General features: G+C 33.0%; 1 protein-coding gene across 1 annotated transcript; it reads left to right on the forward strand.

Moving 5' to 3' along the window:
- The first annotated feature begins 6,844 nt into the window (after positions 1-6,844).
- LOC127118115 (abscisic acid receptor PYL4) lies at positions 6,845-8,123 on the forward strand. Its single transcript, XM_051048262.1, has one exon. The coding sequence runs from the start codon at positions 7,081-7,083 to the stop codon at positions 7,702-7,704; it is 624 nt and encodes a 207-aa protein (XP_050904219.1). The 5' UTR covers positions 6,845-7,080; the 3' UTR covers positions 7,705-8,123.
- Positions 8,124-22,047: the final 13,924 nt, after the last annotated feature.

Here is a 22,047-nt window from a genome sequence, read left to right on the forward strand (position 1 = left end):
TGATTAAAGAATTTAAAACTGAGAATAACATGGCATGCAAGTAATGAAAAACGGTAAAGCATATAAATATTAAAAGCGGTATAAAAACTCTGAAATTACGTAAAATGAAACTTGAATTAAATTGAACTTGAAAATAGCGGCAAGTTTGTTCTTGATCCAAAGTTCAAATAATACAGAAATTAAAAAGGTGTGACAATCCTTCGGTGTGAGTTATTGTCACTTTACAGGTAATTTTCTGCCTAAAACTAAGAAAAAAATTTGACAGAGCTTTAGCGCGAATTTCGATCGATCAAACACTCCAAAAATGGCCCTATATAGAGAGTTCAGGCCATTGGCAACTACTTGGAACGTGTAGACCTAGTGGAGGGAGTGGAGGTTGAGAAACTGCTGGAAAAATTTCCCATTATGCAGAACTGCATTCTGCATGATAATGGCGAACATCATTCCTTCAAAACTTAAGTGACGTGGCAGGCATTGGATGTGGAGAACGCCATCTAGCAGGTGGCAAACGCCATCTGTTCAGAATGGCCAAATCAAACTCTTTTGCTCCTTTTTCGCAAGGCTTCTAAATATCCAATGAAATCAGCTAACAACTGCAAAACAAATAAAACAGAAGTAAAAGGCGATAAAATACATAAAAGCATAGACGAATAACATGTGAAATAAGCCTAAAAACATAATACGATTTCTCATTATCAACAACCAAACTAAGAGAAACACTTCAAGAGAATCAAACTCTTGATAGAATTGTTGAATATCAGTACAACTAAAAAACCTCACAAATGTATATCATTCACAAAGACACTAAGACAACTTTTAAGTAATTGAAAATTTAAGAGAGAGAGAGAGAGAGAGAGAGAGAGAGAGAGAGAGAGGGAAAGAACTATTAGAATGAGAAAATAATTCTTAGAACTCGAATTTTGGTGTGTGAAATAGTAAGGACGCATCCACCTTATATAGGATAAAATATAGCTCAAAAAGGGAAAAAATTTAGTGGGCTTTTAAATGTTAATAATTGATTATGTCATATCGATAATCCATTATGAAGTGTAAATATGTAAAGTTTCCAAATTTCATAATTACTAGTCGATTATAAGCCCTAATAATCGATTATGAGATGTTACAAATGAGATAATAGACTAAACCTAATTGCTAATCGATTATTCAGTTTAATTTTCACTCGTAAGCAACTATTTGAAATAGTAATTCGTAGGATTATATTTTTGGAGTTTAGCATCCTTTTGGAGTTATCAAAGGAATTTGTGAGACACTTTAAACACCTTATATTTATGTGATTTTTATATTGAGAGTTTAAGATATTGGAAAAAACTTGGGCATAAAATAGGGTTTAGTTTGGGAACTCTCAAGGTTATTTTCATGAATCTAATATTGTAATCTATTGTAACAACTTTTGATGTTTAATGAATCATAAAGTTGATATCTCCCTCAGACATAGATCAGTTTGATCGAATTGGGTAAGTAAGTTTTTTGTGTTGTCGTCTTTTATAGTTTTATTGCTTGAAATAATTTGGTTGGTTTTCATTTTTCTTTGTCCTCCCACACATTATAGTTTTTGTGTGTTTGAACTTTGAATGGTCCTATTAGTTTTTCACAATAAATGTTGACCACCGTGGGGAAAAAAGGTTAATTTTACAAGTGAGCACCATGGGTACTAATTGGGATATTGAGATTTTTTGTTGGATATAACGAATTTGGATTGTGGAAGGTGAATATGCATACAATCTAATTCAACATAAGTGTTTCAAAGCATTGAAGGGACGTGGAAGTGATGCGTGCAACCTTACAAAAGTATAGAAGACCGAGATGGTAGATAATGCCAAAAATGTCGTTATCTCGTGCCTTGAAGATAAATTATTAAGGGAATTCACGCACGCGTGATATATATATATATATATATATATATATATATATATATATATATATATATATATATATATATATATATATATATATATATATATATATATATAGAGAGAGAGAGAGAGAGAGAGAGATGGATGAGATATTGGTCAAGCTTGAATCATAATATATGACCAAGTGATTGGATGACAGATTTTCTTTGAAACAACTTTATTATTTCCACATGGTTGAGAATAAATCTATTATGAACTAGTTGTTAGAATTTCACAAGATCATTGATGATTTGCAAAATACTAAGGTGAAGATTGAGATGAGAATAAGGCTTTACTCATGTTAATATCATTACCCAAATCCTTTGAGCACTTCAATGATGCATTTATTTGTGGCGAGGAAGGTAGTATTTATTTGGATGAAGTCTAGAAAATCGTAAGATCAAAGTAGTTATCAAAGTTGAAAGATTTGAAGGTTGACGATAATAGTGAAGGCTTAAGTTTCTTAACAAGAAGGAGTGGGAGTAGAGAAAAACAGAGAGAGAAAATATTCATTTCAAAGTCCAAGTCCAAGTCCAAGGTTTGTGATAAGTCAAATTTTAAATTTTTAACTTATCACAAACATGGTCACTTCAAGAAGGTTTGCCCCAAAAGAGGGAGAAATGCACTTTTTTTTCTTCAGATTGTGGTTGCCTTTAATGAAGATGGTTATGAAAGTGATGGTGCACTAGTGGTAACAGGTTTGGAGACAAAGAAAAGTTAGGTTATGAACTCAGGTTGCTCTAATCACATGTGTCTAAGGAAAGAACCTTTTGAAACTTTAGAGCTTAAAGAAGGTGGATTCATTCCACTCAAAAACTATAAGACTTTAAAAGTTCATGGTATTGGTAAATTAAAGCTTAAAAGGTTCAATCACATCCAGTTCCTTCTACATAATGTGAGGTATTTTCTTGAACTTAAGTGAAATTTTTTGTCCATAATCGTGAGGTGTTAAAATTTTACATGGTGCATTGATAATGGCTAAAGGGTTCAAAATGCGCGGGTTATATATTTTTTATGGTTCCAGTGTTATTGGTCATGTATCAGTAGTTACTCAATACCTTCTTAATAAATCTAAGATGTGGCATTTCGGTTTAGGACATGCTAATAAAATAGGTTTAACTAAACTTGGTAAACAAGGTTCACTGGGGAGTGAGTTAAATAAACTAGAAACTTTTTCTAATTACATTCTAGAAAAATAACACATGGTGAGTTTGGGAGTAGTATGAAAAATTCTACTAGCCCCTTTAAGTATGTTCACACAGATCTATGGGGTTTGACAAGGGTGGAAACTCATGGGATATATTTTACCTCCTCTCTATTATTGATTAATTATCTAGAAGAGTATGGATATACATTATAAAAATTAAAAGTGACATATTTGAAGGATTTAATGAATGATACACTCATATAATAAATCAACTGGAAACAAAACAAAATGTATTGAGAATTTACATGGGTCTGGAGTTTATTTTTGAACAATTTCCTGACTTTTATAGGAAACAATGTATTAAGAGGCATAAAAAATTTGGTAGTACACCTCAACAAAATAGCTTAGCATAACACATGGATATAATAATTTTAGGGAGAGTGAGGTGCATGTTGCTAGGAGTTATGTTACCAAAGGGTTTATGGGGCAAAGTTATTGCTACAAAAGCTTACTTGATTAATAGATATACATTCGCAAGATTAAACTTCAAGACATCTATGGAAGTTCTCAGTGGGAAACCAGTAAACTACTAAAATTTGATTTTTTTTGGAGCTTTAGTGTTTTATCATGTCAAACAAGACAAACTTTATTCTAGGGTTGTGAAATATGTCTTCATTTGTTATCCTAATGGGATAAAGGGCAACAAATTATGGAAGATAGATCTCGGAGAGTCAAGTTTTATCATAATCAAGAATGACATTTTTTATGAGACCTATCTATAGATGAAGTACAAAGCCCTAGATGTTAAAGTATTAAAAAGTATAGAAAATAAGACTCAATTTTAAGTAGAGGTTCTTACTAGTGAAAAGCAGCCTATAGTGTTTCCTAGTTGTTAGTTGGTTCATAATAGAGTTAAGAGGTAGATTGTACCATCTCAAAGGTATGATTATGCTGATCTTATTTATTATTATTTGAAAGTGGCTCATGGGTTTCAATACTTATAACTAAAGACCTTCATGATGAGACAAAATCACTAATGAAGAACCGTACTTGGGAGATTTTGAGACTACCTAAGAAATAAAGGGTGGTTGGATTCATGTGGATTTTCAAGCAGAATGAAGGCATTCTAGGAATTGAAGAACCAGGGTTTAAGGAAAAACTTTTTGTGAAAGGTTTTACTCATGTGGAAGAGTTTGGTTAGAATTAAATCATTTTACAAGTAGTAAAATGTTGTTCGATATAAGTACTTATACCAATTATAAATCAAAATAATCTTGAGTTGAAACAAATGAAAGTTAAGACAAATTTGTTACATGGAGACCTTAAAGACACAATCTCCATGAAATAACTATAAATGTTTTGTTGAATATAAGGCTAAGGTATGTTTATTGAAGAAACATTTGTATGGATTGAAACAAAGCTTGAGGCAGTGGCATCGTCGATTTGACGAGTTTCTTCTTAAACATGATTTTGTAAAAAGTAACTATAATAGTTATGTATACGTATTGAAGAGGAATGAGAAAGTCATTCTCAACCTCCTTGTGTATGTTGATGATATTATTATTGAAAGCTTTAGCAAGATATAGATCAATTATCTCAAAGAGATCGTGAATGATGAATTTGAGATGAAATATCTCAGTGAACCTAAAAGAATTGTGGGTATAGATGTCATGAGAAGCCGCAAGAAGAGTGGATTGTTCTTATCTCGACCTAGTTACTTGAAGAAACTAATGGAACCGTTTAGAATAAAATAAGCTAAAATCATCAACACTTATTTGGGTCATCACACAAAATTTTCGGTTAAGCAATTTCATAAAATCTAGGAAGATAAGACAATAGTGGAGAGTACTCCCTATACAAGCGGGTTGGAAGCATTATGTATGGTATGATTTATAGTAGACTGGATGGCGGAGGCGAGTTGGAGGTTGGATGGCGGCATCAGTCCAAGCGAGTCTCGGGCTTGTTCACGGATATGTTCGTTAATGAGTTATATCTTAAGTCCATTAGGTTTTGGCCTTTATAAATATGTTTTTCTCACACTTTTTGTTTAGATGTGGTACATAAGGTAACAATTCTAACGAGAAGTAAAATGTATAAATTTTTTCTAGAATTATAATCTCGAGATTAGACAATCTCTTGGGGTTATCAAAGGGATTTGATAAACATTTTAAGTAGCTTGTATTTGTGTTATTCTTAAAGTGTTACTTGGAGAAACTGAGAAACTTAGGTAGAAAATAAGATTTGAGAACTTCAAAGGAATATTTTGTTAAAAATTATATTATAATCTCTTGTAATAATTTTTAAAATATAATGGAATCGAAAAAAGTTTTTCTCTCCCCGAAACGTAAATTGGTTTGATTGAATTAAGTAATATATATTCTCATCTTTTATATATGGGGAAATTACACTCACTTCATATAAGATCTATTAAAATGACACATACATAATTTTATAATATGTACTAACCTCCCTTAAGTTACATATGTCAACATAAAAGTTTTCTGACAACCAAAAAATCATATGTTTAAATGACATTTAGGTTTTTTTTCTATCACTAAACATTTCCATTGGTATATGTAACTTTAGGGGATGTTCGTGTATATTTTATAATTAAAGAGAGTGTCAGTGTCATTTTAATAAATCACTGACGAAGTGAGTGTAATTTTCCTATTATATTTTTGTTGCCTGAAACCGTTGAATTTTAAATTATTCTATTAATTTTTATAACATTTACCAATATTCAATGATCTTCAAACTAAAATTAATTAATTTATCAACACAATTTAAAGGGAATCAGGGTTTGATTTAATTAATTTACATCTTTCATAAAAAGTAAATAAATGAATCATTTGTACTCCACAATCTAGTGATGGTCGCTTCGTTGTAGATGTTAACCGGTGTATATATATTTTACTTGCATTTTAGTTATTAATATTTTTTTAATATGATTTAATTAAAATTTAATATAAAATTTATAAAATATTATAATAAATATAAATTATAAATATAACAAATTAACCATTACTTCCACATAAATATATAATTTAAGGTGAGTGTGTGATAGCGCAACAAATACATACTAATCAAGGTAAATAAATACGTTATTTAACTATGGTTCAACCCTTTAACAGCAATTGTTTGTATTTATCATAATATAGTATATTGTAAATTGTTGATACTTATAGGAATAAACATACGCACCAATAACTTTTAGAAAATTTGAATATATATTCATTAAAGATAATTTTAATTATGAGTTTTATTTTTCTCAAAAACAAACACGAGAAATAGTACCCAAACTTTTTAAATCATATTCCATATATATTTCAAAATATGTGTGCCACCTCTACCACTTGATGAATACAATATCGCAAGCAACTTGCCAACACGCCGGAGTTTCTTCTAGACTGTTTTCCAAACATTATCCATTTCCAAAGATACCCTCCTAATTCATGCAATCATAAAAACTAATAAATTAAACAGCAACATGAAACATAGCAACGACTGGTACTACTAGAAGGTGAAGTTGGTCGAATAAAATAATATTCATCAACAAGTGAACAATAAAATATTAATATTAAAAACATTTATTACCGCAAAGTTGCAATTAAATATAAAAAAAAAATTATAAAAAAAAATAATAATTGAAATTGATAATTCCAAGTCTAAAGATCTTGCAAGTTGCATTCCTTACAACAAGTTGTGTATCCACTTGCATGCAACCACCGCGTAATGTCATTTGATTCAATTAATTCAATAAGTTGCAATTATGAATTCACTTTTATTATCTTTATGTCTCTCCTTGAACATCAAAGAAGAGAAAAAGAAAAAGAACTCTTATATACAACTTGTCTATACAAAATTAATATTAGTCTCTCCCATTTTCTCACACCCTTTTACATATATATCTAATCCAACACTTTAACTTCATAAAAACTAATCTTTAGTTTTCTCAACAAAGAACCATAGTTCTTTCTTTCTATTAATACTAATTTATAATTTTTATTATAAATATTACGAATGCCTTCATCTGTTCAGTTTCAAAGATACAACACTAACAACACCGAGATGGTCACCGTTAATGCAATTTCTAACGGTGTCAACTGTGCAAAACAAGGTCGTTACGTTTTAACGGCTTTAAAACTAACCGTACCAGAAACGGTTACGAACCACCACGACGCGCATATTGTGGGACCCAACCAGTGTTATTCCGTTGTGATCCAAACGATCAACGCCTCCGTTTCAACCGTCTGGTCCGTGGTTAGACGATTCGACAATCCGCAAGGATACAAGCACTTTGTGAAAAGCTGTAACGTGGTCGCCGGCGACGGCATTCGCGTCGGCGCTTTACGTGAGGTGAGGTTGGTTTCTGGACTTCCCGCGGTGTCGAGTACGGAGAGGCTTGATATACTTGATGAAGAACGGCATGTTATCAGTTTCAGTGTTGTTGGTGGAATTCATAGGCTGAGGAATTACCGATCCGTGACGACGCTGCACGGTGACGGTAATGGAGGGACGGTGGTTATTGAATCGTATGTCGTTGATGTGCCGCATGGGAACACGAAGGAAGAGACGTGTAGTTTTGTTGATACGATTGTACGGTGTAATTTGCAGTCGCTGGCTCAGATCGCAGAGAAGCTCTGAAGAATATGAAGGAAATAAAATCTATTTTTTTAACTTGTTTTTTAATTCGGGTTTTTTGTTTCCAATACGGGTTTCGGGTCGGGACTCATATTGTTGATATGTACCCGTATTGGAAATTTGGGGTGGGGTAGGAAAAAATGCAATGGTAGGATTAAGGTTATATATAGAATGTTATATCATACTTGTTTTGATATAGTATGAATATATATGTAATTCTATCATTTAGCTACATCTTTTTTTTTGGGGTATAATTTAGGATTTATCTTTTATTCTTTTGTAATTTATATTTTTACGTTCATTTGGATTGATGGTGGCTGATGCTTCATTCGTACGAGATGAATGGTTTCTAGTGTTAATGAATTGATTTATTTATCTTGTTAATTTTTCATTTGTATGAAAGACAAAGTTGGTTATTTGAATGATTTGTATTTCTAGTGCACATTCTTTTATCAATTTAATTAAAGCAATGTTTAAAATAAGTTTGACATTATATAATTATATATAAATTGAATTTAGACTAGATACATATTCAAATGATGGGCTATATGCTCATATATGGGTTATATGCACATTCTTTTATCAATTTATCAATTTAGACTAGATATATATTCAAATGATGGGCTATATGCTCATATTTGCTCCATGAATGGATGTGAAGGCCTTAATGAAGTGTTCTCATTTAGAGTTTATAAAGATCTATGACCTCTAATCATGAGGTCATGACTTGCAACGGTCTCTAGCCACTGGGCACAAGGCCTTTAGGTCGTAGTGTTTGAATCACCGTCCTAAGAGGTTTTGTGAAGTCAAGACTTGTGGACCTTTGATTAATTGAAACAATCTAGTTTGTGTTTTATCTTTTTCTGGTAAGTGTTTGACCTTCCTTCTTTGAGTAAGTCTATTTTAATTTATTTCTTGTTTCATTAATGATATTTTCAAATTATGGGTACTTCCACCTATCATGTTATATCGAAGACAACATGATATGTGGTAGGAGGGAATGTCAATCATGAATTTTTATTATCGGTTAAGTAGTCATTTTAGACATGTTATGTCTTTGTGTCTTATGTTTTTTTATATCTCCTCCTTATCCCTTCGTTGTTCATCTTCTATTCTTGTTTATATTTTTCGAAAAAAATCTTCTCGCATTTCATGTGATTTACGTCAAGATTTAGTTAAATCAAGGTCTCACTTTCTTCCTTTATTGTATTGCCTTTGCTTGTCTGTTATTCTACTTATTCGCTTGTTTTTATCAAGGTACAATAGATATTCGTAAATTAGATTTCAATGAGAGAAGGATGTTAAACCTCATATACTGATTTTTCCTTTTGTAAGAAATTGCATTCTCATGCCAAAAGGTCTAAATGAAATGTTAATTGAGAAGTTTTTTAGTCAAGGTCCTTAATTTTTCTAGTGATTCTAATTACTCCACTAGTAACTCTAGTGACTAGGAGCATGACGTTTATGTTTCCTCTTTCTTAGGGCTTGAGCGAGATTATGTGAGGGTATTTGTGGATTCAAGTAGTTGTGAGTTAGGTTGAATGCATTCCAAGGTGATAAAGTGTCCCTTTTAGTACTCAAGTGAAGAGAAAGTCTTTGTATTTTGTGTCATGATTGTCAGTTCTTCCACTGAAAGTGAGAGCAGTGTGATTCTAGATCATATAAAGGAAGAAGATGGTGTGATTATGCATCATCCTTTTGGTGTTAAAAACAACACCTTTTATATATACTTATGTATCTTTGAGAATCTCCACATTATACTTCCTTTTACTGATTTCAAGTGTGAAATACTTAGGGTAAAAAATGTGGCACCTTCGTGATTTTATTGTAATTGTTGTGTCTTCACGAAGGCATTTCGTATAATGAGTGAGAATTTTGGGCATAAATCCCATAGTCGGTGTTTTTATCTTCTGTTTTTTTACAATGCAAAAGGGATGGGTAAGGGAAATTGGGTGTCAGTGAATGCTCAATCGAGCAAGACTCTGTTTAACCTTTTCCAATTTTCCTCTATGGACTTCATACACCATTTTTTTGAGGGTGAGGAATAAAGTCTCTTTTCCTCACATTACGTATGAAATATATCTGTTGTCATGTGTTTCCTTTATATTTAGATAGTGACCCTTCGTTTATTAAGGATTATAATTTCGAAAAAAATTCGAGTTTGAAAAAGAGTCGATTCATATTTCTGATATTTCTGTGCATGTAAGTTGTAAAAGTCGTATTAATAAATAATTTTTTGATTAATGTATTCATAATTATATTTTTAAGCTTGTAATTTTTTCATTTATCCATTTGATGTTTCTAGTGCTATTTTAACCCCGTGTTTCCATTTGTTTTGTTTTATGGGAAGAATGTCGCCTCTTAGTGATGAAGAGTTTGATGATTAAGTGGAGAAATATATGATGGAGAAGGAGAAAAAGGTTTAATTTGAGGTTGTTGTGCATAAATATAACATGAGTGAAATCACCCTCATGGATAATAAAAGGAAAAATGGGGGAAGTTCAAAAGATGGAAGTGGTCAAACAATTGACCAATATGGCCACCGAGGGTAGAAGAAAGGTCAGACCTTCTATTCTCAATAAAATATATTAATAAAGATAAAATAAGTTTCTCGGTTGACGAATCAAAAATAGCTTCAGTTAGGATATTTGTGTTGAAGAGAAGTTGGTTTTAAGAATAATGACCTTTAGTTTTAACTTTTTGATAACTAGATCTAAGAGAACAATTATGTCCTCTAATGTGTTTTACATGTGTAGAAAACTTTTGAAAATATTCTAAGTAACCAATACTCTTGAAAGAGCATGTAAAACCACTTCTATCTAATGATCATCTAGACTCAAGATGAAACTAGAAGATATCATCTGGAAAATTAATCATTAAGGATCATGGTATAGAAATGACTATGGCATAAACTAATAAGGCATACAAGCTTGAGATTAATCTTAAAACGTAAAAAATGTAATCTTGTGAGACACTGTAAGACCCCAATTTTGACCCTAAGATCCCTCATGATATCTCATCATATGCATTAGCATTAGGATCATACCTTGGCATCCTCCTTACCCCTCATCCATTGGGTTTGTTTTGAGAGAGATCACCAAGAACTATGTGATTGTATCATACTTGTTATTTTATCATTTACTAACCAAAATACCAAAAACATGTCTTTGCATTTGTCTAACTCTTTTGTAGGTAGGGCACATGATCACCTTTGATTCATCAAGTTCATATCTAGGGTTTAAGACCCTCATTGCTAAGAGCTCAACGAAGAAATGGTCCGCAATGGCTCTAGGCATCATATATGAGTCCCCATGAGCTTCATATGTAATTTTGATCATCAAATCATCAAGAGTGTGGAGTTGGTTTGCCTTGGAAACCCTGGTTCATCTAGGTATCTTGAGTAACTTCTTCACCAAGCTTCTTCAACAAATGATCAAATATTTCAAGGGATACTTCAAAATTAATCATATTATTCATATATGATCTCCATGAGTCCCAAAAGTTAAGAGGATTACAAGTTAGCAAGTTGGTTCATGGTGGTTGACCAAAAGAATTCATCTGATCAAAACTAGGGTCCCCTAGACCCTATCTCCTACAATTTTTATCATATGAAAATTATTCCAAGAGAAAAGTTAATCTAAATGACATTCCAAACAACTTTCATGTTGAGGTCTAGATCTATTTTTGCTTGAAAAGTCATTTTTTATGGTGAAAGATTATAGGTCATTTTGTCTAAACCCTAATTTGGAGGTCAACTCCACAAGACCATAACTTGATCATTTTTTATGAGATGAAAAATTTCCAAGTTGCACAATCAAATTGAAGGTGTCTACTTCAACTTTTATGTTTGGATGAAGAGCTAATTTAACTTTTATGAGCATGTGATATGAGGATACATTATAGGTCATTTTGAACCAATACCATTGGACAAGTGATTTTCCTCAACTTCAAAAATGCATAACTCATTCATCTAAAATCCAAATGAGGTCAAACTTGTGAAAATTTTGAAGTATTATGAAAGATATACAACTTTGATTAAGACACTTTTCTCATTTGAAGCTCACATAAAAAGTTAGCCAAGGTGGAATAAGTGAACATATGGCTTGACACTTAGAAATTTTTTTGATATGTTAAAATTTTCAAACTTCCACCTAAACATTCATCATGATACAAGCTTCAAATAGAAAAGTGTTCAACATAAGAGTTGTTCCTCTTAATCTAACCTTTCCAAAGAGTCCAATTTCATCCATTTTGGACAAGGTTTGAATGGTCTCGCATGGATTGAACATGTCATCATCATTTGGCAAAGATCAAACTTCCAACAACTCTACACATTTTCCTTGCATTCCAATTCACTTTCAGACTCAAATACACTTGATTATGGACTTAATTGAGTGGCTTCATGGTCCTGTAAACGCCCATGCAAGCATGCATCATCCATGCTAAATTTGGAATTTTAAATTCAAGGTGAAAATATCATGAGCTGCAGCTATAAATAGAGGCCTCTAGCATCAGAATTGAGGACCCTGGCGCGCCAGCTTTGATCCAATACCTCAAACCCTCACATTTGAAAGGAGAAACCTGAGAATTTTCTTTGAAAATTGAGTTTGAATCTCACTGTTTTGAGATTCAAAACTCCAGGAATCCAAAGCTTTTGTTCAATCCTAAACCATTTTTGTAAGCTTCCTGAGTGAGATCAAGCAAGAATCAAAGCAAGAGAGATCGAGTTCTGCACAACATTGAAGGTATTTTCTAGAATTTTTCTTCTCTTCGATTACCTCTCAATTCTCATCAATCCTCTTGGATCCTTGGTTGTCTGAAGTCCTACCAATGTAGGCAAGAAGATTGAGTTGCTTTGAGGTCAAATCGAAGCAACTTTGTTCATGTACCTCAAATTTCAACTCCATGTGTCTCGTAATATACGTAGAGTTAGGATGAATTGAGGTCAGATTCGTGATCAGTGTCATTTTTACTTTAAAATCATGTCCTTCTGTTTCACTTTTGTGATGGTGATGAGTGGACCAGTCCGACCAAGGTCGCCTGAGAAGATGACCGGTGTTTTGCGCCAGTGATTAGCTGGACTGTCCAGAGCCACATGATCATTCCATTTTGTTTTAATCACGAGCGTTGGTTTTGAATATCGTTTGTGTGGCGCGCTGACTCGTGTACATGGTGGAACGCGCATTTTGATCCACTTGATCTGCCACCTCAATTAATGAGGGAGATCAAGTGGTCCACGTTTTTCTGACTATTTGAATTTCATTTTATTTGCTTTATTTTCATTAATTCATATTAAATTTAATATTGATCCAAAAAATATGAGAGTTTCACCAAATTTTTTAAAATAAAATCCTCTTTCATTTTCTGAACTAAAATTATTTTTTGGATCATTATTAATATTTTTCATGATTTAATTGATTTTGTGAATATTTTTAATTGTTTAAAAATACTTTTAAGTTTCCAAAAATTATGAAATTCTTTCGCCAAGGTCCTTTGACCTTATTTGACCTATGATAAATCTCATGGCCATTTCTTTGGTGTTTGATGAGGTTTTAGGAAATTGACCAACCATAATTTAATTTAATGTGTATTTTTTATTATTTTTAATTGTTTAAATGCCAAATTAATTGTGTAGAGCCATTTTAATTGACTTTGTGAGTTTGACTTATGTTGTTGGGCCTTGGTCAAGGTTGATTTGACTTTGTTAGGTTAAGATCATTGAATTTAAGGGATTGATGGAATGTACATTCCATCTCCCAAAATGAATGAATGATCTTAACTTGGTAAACATCCTCCTTTGACCAATTTGTGTTGAATCTATTCCCCCTCCCTCTTCATCTCATTCATGTCATGGACTTATGATATCTCTATATCCTAAGGCTAGTTGATTGCAAAATTAACATAAGTATGGATGAGTTTAGGTCCCCCATTTTGCATATCCTTTTTGTGTGTGGTATGTTTCATGAGCATAATCCATTATACTATGTCTCTAACATGCATTAACACCAAAATTCTATTGCTCGACCTCAAATAGTTGTGACTTCTACATAAGTCTAATTACGATTGCTTAACATAGTGCTAAATTTTGACACAAAAAGGCATAACATTCTAGTTAGTGATATTGTAAGTCTCCCCTATTTCATGGTATTATGTGGAAACTTGGCCTTTTTTCCTTCCTTTGGAAGATGTCTTGGTTCAAGGATCCATGTTTGTGATAAGTGGGTTGAGTGTTCTCCAAAGAATGAGTTAAACAAAGCAAAATCAATACTAACTTCTAATCAACTAACAACTAACATTTAATTTCAAGTCATTTACTTTTAATGCACTTTAATTTTTAAGCTTTATCCATTTGCCATTATTCATACCATTCAAGTTGTTTATTTTAATGTCATTTTCACTTTGCCCATTTGGGCCATATTTTGTGATATAATGTGTGCTTGTGTGTACTTGTTTGTTGGTTTGGTCTTTTGACCTTAATGTACATAATAAGAACAAAAACCCTAAAAAACATCTTGTGTGGACTGTTGGTTTGATCTGAGACTATTGGACTTAGAACTTAGGCAACATCCCCTATGCAAAGGACTTGGCCAATGCCAACTTTCATGAAACCAAGTGCTTGTGAAGTGAGCATTCATATGATACAATTTTTGAAGCCATTTGAGTTCATCTGCAACATGATCATTGTGAAGTTGTTATTTGGAGCATGTGTCTAATGCATATCTTTGAAGTAATCTGATACATGGGGAATTATGAAGAAGATCATGGAGTTGCTAAGCTTGGACGTGGTTATCTTTATTTGATGCTTTGCTCTTCATCTTGCTATTTGTGTATTGATATTGCTTAATTCTAAGGTCCAAGGGAGATTTGGGTTTCTATATGACATTCTTGTCTATTGGATTGCAGTTCATTGGTAAGATCTTTTCAACTCTTAACTTTGAAATTTGTGCTTAGGATTAGTCTCTTCATCTCCTCCCCATTTCTTTAATTTCAAATCTCTCCCTCATTTTAAAATCTTCTTTGCTTGTGTTTGTTTTCTAAACTTTGACCATATTGCAAATTAGAAACTTTGGCCTTGTGCCATTGCATTTTCGAAACTCTTTTCTTAATCAAATTTGTGAATAAACTTAACTATACTTGACTTAAAATTTCAAAAGCCAAAAAGAACTAATACTCATTCAAGCCATTTTTAGGCCTCTTGTGCCTTTTGTTAAACTTACAATTTTGTTAAAAGTAATGCACTCACTTTGAAATTGATACCACGAACTAAGAGGTTTTGATCTCTCATTTTATGTTGGTACGTAGGCACAAGTCCAAAGGTCTTGTCAAACACAAAAATATAATTAATGAATTCTTTTCTCATCCCCTCATTCTATTTATTGCAAACATCATTTGTACAAAAACACATATGCACACAAGAAAAGGCTCTCTAGGAGTACCTAAGACACTTTGGGTGCTAACACATTCCCTCTGTGTAACCAACCCCCTTACCTGTAATCTCTGGTATTTTATTAGTTTTGATTTGAAAACTTCTTACCTTTTGGGTTTTGTTCGTACTTTTCCATTTTCTCTTGGAAACAATAAAAGTGCGGTGGCGACTCTGATTTTATTGACGTCTAGCTTATCCATAGCTTGATGGTCATGAATTTACCACTACATACACCTACCTAATTTGAAATACCTATCAAACTCTCTTTGTGAGACATGTCAAAAAGAGACACTCGTGGAAACTTATTTTCATTCTAAGAATTATTTTCCTCCTCAATTCCACTAGAACTTTACACATTGATATGTTTGGACAAGTGAAAACTTCCTCAACCAGTGGTAAAAATTATCGACTAGTCATTGTTGATGATTACAACATATAGATTTTGGTAAAATTCGTAAAACATAAGAATAAGTTAGATTATGTGTTCTTAGTAGTTTTGCAAACAAGTGCAAGTTAAAAAAAGAATTGAAAATTTCAACTATTAAAAGTGATCATGATGGAGAATTTGAAAACAAACCTTTTGAAAAAAAAGTGAAGAAAATGACATTTCCCATAATTTCACTTGTCCTTGAACTCTATAATAAAATGGAATCGTAAAAAAGGAAGAGATGGTCAAAATCATGATAAATGAGAGAAATATTTCTTAGCACTTTTAGGCAAAAACTTTAAACACTACATGTTATACTAAAACAGAAACTACATACCACCTATGTTGAATAAGACTTCTTATGAACCATGGAAAGGAAGAAAATCTAACATTTCATATTTTTCATCAATCAAGTTGTATGTGTTATATTTTCAATATTAAGGAACTCCTGAATAAGTATGATTCAAAAGCACAAATGTGTCTCTTGTGAAGATATTATAAACTCTCTAAAGCATATAAATTGTATAACAACGAAACTTTAATTAATGGAGTGATATTAATGTAAAGTTTAACGATGAAGAACTTAACAATGATACTTCAAAGCTAGTTAAAAAATTTGTAGAAATATATGTACTAAATAAATCAGATTCATGACCTTTTAGAGAAAATTCATCGGAAAATGATGCCTCTAGTGGAGAAACGACTTTGATGAGCTAGATTATGCAAATGGCTCTTGTTCTAATTATTAATGGAAGTATAAATCATCTCACACATAAAATCTAATCTTAAGAAACAAGGAAGATCTTGTAAGAACCAGATAATCATTCAAAAGTTATTACTCCTTCGTCGGAGTGCTATCACTTATAGAACCATCTTCTATAGATGAAGCCTTAAGTGGTGATAGTTGTATATTCTCCATACAAGAAGACCTCGATGAGTTAAAAAATGACTTTTGGACATAGTTTCTACACCTAAATGAGGCAACATCATTGAAACAAACTGGATTTTTATAATAATAAAAATCAAAGATAAAGAATTAGTTGTAACTCATAACTGAAGTCGTAAGGAAAATCAATAAATTTTAGTTGACAAAAAGATGCAGGTGTTCAAAGAAAAATTTAACCATTCATCTTTTTGGAGATTAATTAATTTTCTATGATTTTTAGAAGAAAATAAGTTTAATTTAGTTTGAAAAAACTCATTCATAAGTACTTTGTTCGTTTTATCTCCTTAATAAAGAACACAATCAAATGTCGGGAATTTGTGTTAGCACCTACCTAAATTTCTGATGTTGACCCACATTACAAAGTTTTTATTAGTCATAAATTTCTGAAGGACAACTTCTGGTCATGTAAGTAATGTTTTCATTTCAATGTTGTAATTACCTACATTTATTACTTGTACCGTTTTCAAGAAAATATTTTTTATGTAATTGATGATATTCCATCATATCATATTTTTAGTATTAATTTACTTTATTTTTTATGTAATTGATGATAGTCCATCATATCATATTTTTAGTATTAATTTACTTTATTTTAATTTCTTTTACTGTTAATGTGTTTTTGCTTTTGTAGGCTTTAATAAATTTTTCAAAAAATCGTGATCGTTCTAAGTCAAAATCATCTTAATTAGAAAAAATTTCATAAAATTTTATTGTAGAAGTTATGATGATAAAACTAGTACACGAGAACCATAAGAAAATTATTGAGAAACAATTGTAATACCCCAAATTTGATTAATTAATTTAATTGAATTATTTAGATTTTTATTTAGTTATTTGGTGTTTGGCGTGCCTTTGAAATAAATTTGGTGAATATATGTGTTGTTGGGGTGTAATGATAATGGTAGAGTGTGGTGAGAATATATGAGCCACTACGCCAAAAATGACTTTTAACAGCGCATCTTAGACAGCGCTTTTAAAAGAAAGCGCTGTCTAAGGTTAAAATTAAAAACAAACACGGAAAATGTTCCAAGAAAATAATAAAAGCGCTGTCTAATGGGGGGTCTTAGACAGCGCTTTCTAAAAGCGCTGTCTAAGACCCCCCCTTAGACAGCGCTTTTAGAAAGCGCTTATAAATATAGACTTTAGACAGCGCTTTTGGTAAAGCGCTGTCTAAAGTCTTTAAATTAAAAAAAAAATTAAAACCAAAAGCGTTGTCTAAGGGGGGGTTTAGAAAGCGCTTTTGGAAAGCGCTGTCTTAGGCATACCTTAGAAAGCGCTTTACACAAAAGCGCTGTCTAAGGTCTTATTAAAATAAAATTTCAGACCACAAAAGCGCTTTCGTTCTCTGTTCTTTTGTTTTCCCTCTTCTTCACTCACCTCAAAAACTTACGCCATTTCCACAAAAGCGCTTTTGTTTTCCTTCTTCTCAACTCACACAATAACCCTACCTTCTCACTCTCGGCGGCCGTGCTCACGTATTTCTCTCTGGAAACAAACCCTAAATAACTTTGGTACCGGCGGTGCTCACGTATTTCTTCTCACTATACCGGCAGCGAAACAAACCCTTCCTTCTCACTGTACCGGCGGTGCTCACGTACTTCTCACCATAACCACACCTTGGTAAGTCTCTTTCTCAAACCCTAAATAACTTTGGTACCACATGCATGTTGAAGTAGAGGTAATGACTACATTGTATTCATTCTTGCATATGTGAATGTTTATGGTTTGTGAGTGATATTTGATTTTATATAATGTGTTATAGATGAACATTATGTGTGAAAACTCTTGCCCCATTTTATATTTTTCTGTATTTTTCTGTATCATCAATGTTGGTTCTGTTGAAAACTCAGTCATATTTTTCTGTATCACCAATGTTGGTTCTGTATTATGTGTGAAAACTCAGTTATATAAAATGACCCAAATTTTGAGATTTTGAAGTTTATTCTGTTGCCTTAGGGTTGAATGTTGGTTTTGAAGTTGAATCAGTTAGTGTTTAGGGAATTAAAGTGTTAGTTTGAAATGTTAGTTAAGTTAGTAAGTTAGTGAAAAGTAGTTAGTTGGTTATTGATAATATGATTGTTAGTTGAGTTGATTCGATAGTTAGCTATGAAACTGTTAATTATGTGGCAGAGACTGTTAGAGATTAATTAGAACAGTTTTGTTAGTAGGACTGTTATGAAATTTGAAATGTGATTCAGTTAGTTATTTAGGAAAGTTGGTTAGTCATGTTTGAATTGGCAAATAAAGTTAGTAAGTTAGTTAATATTGAATGGACAAGGTTTATTAGTGTATTTTGAAATCAGTTATTGAAATGCTAATAGGAGTTAAAGTAGTAGTTAGTGTATCAATTTACTAACTCATGCTAGTCTGAAAAGAACAAGCTACAAAGTTTGGTGACAGGTGAATACTAGTTAGGATGTTAAATGGATTTTGGTGAATGTATTTTGAAATCAATTTGAATGTTCATTGAAACTACTATGGAATAATAGTTTTGACCAGTTGAATGTTCAAAGATACTACCTTAGTTATGTATTTTCGTCTAGATTAATTGTTTACTTTAATAAGTAGGAAAACCATGGATAAAACATGGATCTGTGCCGATCGAATGACCAAAGAGTACGAGAGTGGGGTTTTGGAATTCGTTAAGTATGCTGTTCAACACGCTGAAAACCCCAGACGAATGCATTGTCCTTGCTTGCGTTGTTGTTATATTGGTAAGGTTGACGCACATGGATTGAAATCGCATTTGCTGAGGCATGGAATTGATCAAAGTTATCAGTGTTGGATATTTCATGGTGAGAAAATTAACGAGAATGTTGAATCGAGTGGAAAAAGTAGTACGACCTATGCTTCATACGACAAAGACACGGAAACATACGATTGTGATCGAGTTGAAGAGATTGTAGAAGCACTGGAAGAAGATCTTCATGATTGTCCTGAAATGTTTGAGAGGATGGTAAGCGATGCAGAGAAACCGTTGTACAAAGGTTGCACTAAATTCTCAAGACTTTCTGCGGTATTAAAGTTGTACAACTTAAAGGCGGGCAATGGATGGTCGGATAAAAGTTTCACAGAGTTGTTGGCCCTTATGAGAGAAATGCTACCGGATGATAATGTTCTTCCTAATCGAACCTATGAGGCAAAAAAAATGTTGTGCTCTATTGGCATGAGCTATGATAAGATACATGCTTGTCCTAACGATTGCATTTTGTTTCGTAACGAATATGCAATGTTAACTGAGTGCCCTAAATGCGGTTTGTCTCGATATAAGAAAAGATTATCTCCCGCAAAAGTCTTATGGTATTTTCCGATAATTCCGAGATTTAGGCGCATGTTTCGTAGTGAAACCGATGCAAGACATCTTACTTGGCATGCAGATGAAAGAATTATTGATGGAATGTATCGGCATCCGGCTGATTCACCACAGTGGTCGAAGATTGATAATGATTATCCTGAGTTTGGATCAGAAGCAAGAAACCTTCGATTGGCATTATCTACTGATGGAATGAACCCACATGGTCTTCAAAGTATCTCACATACCACATGGCCTGTGATTCTTATGATTTATAACCTACCTCCGTGGCTATGTATGAAGCGTAAGTACATGATGTTATCTATGTTAATCTCTGGGCCTAAACAACCAGGGAATGACATAGACGTATACTTGACACCTCTGATCGAAGATTTAAAGATTTTGTGGGAGAACGGTGTGGAGGTTTATGATGGATATAGGAAAGAAAGTTTCAATTTGAGGGCGATGTTGTTTGGCACAATTAATGATTTTCCAGCATACGGGAATCTATCTGGGTATAGCATTAAAGGTCAACGTGCGTGTCCTGTTTGTGAAGACGGAACCGATACGATTCGATTGGAACTTTGCCAGAAGAATGTGTTTCTCGGTCATCGTAGATTCTTACATTCTAAACATCACTACCGTGGGTGGAGAAAAGCATTCAATGGAGACACCGAACATCGTAGAGCTCCACCCGCATTGTCAGGTGAACAAGTTTTTGAAAAGGTGAAAGATGTGCGTACTGAGTTTGGCAAGCCTTTTGCACATAAGATTGTGAAAGGTGGGTGGAAGAAAAGGTCGATATTTTTTGAATTGCCATATTGGAAGTCTTTGTACGTGAGACATTTTCTCGATGTTATGCATATTGAAAAAACGTATTTGAAAGTGTTATCGGTACATTACTCAATATAAAAGGCAAGTCTAAGGATGGCCTTAAAGCAAGGGAGGACATGTTAAAAATGGGAATGAGAACTGAATTAGCACCCGTGAAGAAAGGAAGACGAACATATCTACCACCTGCTGCTTTTACTTTATCTAGAAAGGAGAAAAAAAATTTGTGTAAGTCTCTGAGTGAAGTTAAGGTTCCAGAAGGATACTCATCTGATATCAGAAGACTTGTTTCTATGAAAGACCTCAAGTTGAAGAATTTGAAGACACATGATTGCCATGTTATAATGGAACATTTTCTACCGATAGGTATACGTTCTATTTTGCCAGAAAAAGTAAGAAGTGCCATAACTAAATTGTGTTTTTTCTTTAGGTCAATTTGTAGTAAGGTGATCGATCCCGAGATCTTACCAACACTACAAAAAGAGATTGTAATTACCTTGTGTGAGCTTGAAATGTATTTTCCTCCGTCTTTTTTTGACATAATGGTTCATTTAGTTGTTCATCCTGTGAAAGAGACACAGTTGTGTGGACCAGCTTATATGAGATGGATGTACCCTGCTGAACGGTATATGAAAATATTAAAAGGGTACGTGAAATCCCGAAGTCGACCAGAGGGTTGTATTGTTGAACGATACATTGTTGAAGAAGCTGTTGAGTTTTGTACTGAATATTTGTCTAACGTTCAATCGATTGGACTCCCCAGAGCTCAGATTTTCGACAAAATGGAAGGTAAAAAATTAATTGGGAATAAAATTGTGACAATATCAAGGGATGAACGGGATCAAGTTCATTTGTATGTTCTGCACAATAATAATGAGGTTGAGCCATATGTTGAAATGCACAAGGATGTACTCCGAAGGTTAAATCCGAACAGAAATGAAAATTGGATAGTTATAGAGCACAATCAAAGTTTCATACAATGGTTGAAGGATCATATTTATTTGAAGCGCTCTTCAGATCCTTCTTCGGTAACAGAAAGGTTGAGATGTTTGGCATATGGTCCAAGTTTGCATGTGTTTTCTCATAGCGCATATTCAATTAATGGATACACATTTTATACCAAAGAACAAGATGATAAGAGTACTATGCAAAATAGTGGTGTCACCGTGCTAGCTGAAGCAATGCATATATCAAGTATGAAGGACTTAAACCCCAAATATGCAAATTTGTCATATTTTGGAGTTATTGAGCACATTTGGGTGTTTGATTACGAGAAGTTTCAGATTCCCATCTTTGGTTGCAAGTGGGTGAATAGTAGTGGCATACGAATGGATAAGTCTGGATTTTTGCAAGTTGATCTTACTAGGGTGGGGTACAAAGATGAACCTTTTATTCTAGCATCTCAAGCTAGAATTGATGATAGT

Source organism: Lathyrus oleraceus, chromosome 2, assembly GCF_024323335.1.
Source record: "Lathyrus oleraceus cultivar Zhongwan6 chromosome 2, CAAS_Psat_ZW6_1.0, whole genome shotgun sequence".
NCBI lineage: Eukaryota > Viridiplantae > Streptophyta > Magnoliopsida > Fabales > Fabaceae > Lathyrus > Lathyrus oleraceus.

Excerpts from the sequence above, each read along its gene's own strand:
- LOC127118115 (XM_051048262.1), top strand. The coding sequence starts at position 7,081 with ATGCCTTCATCTGTTCAGTTTCAAAGATACAACACTAACAACACCGAG.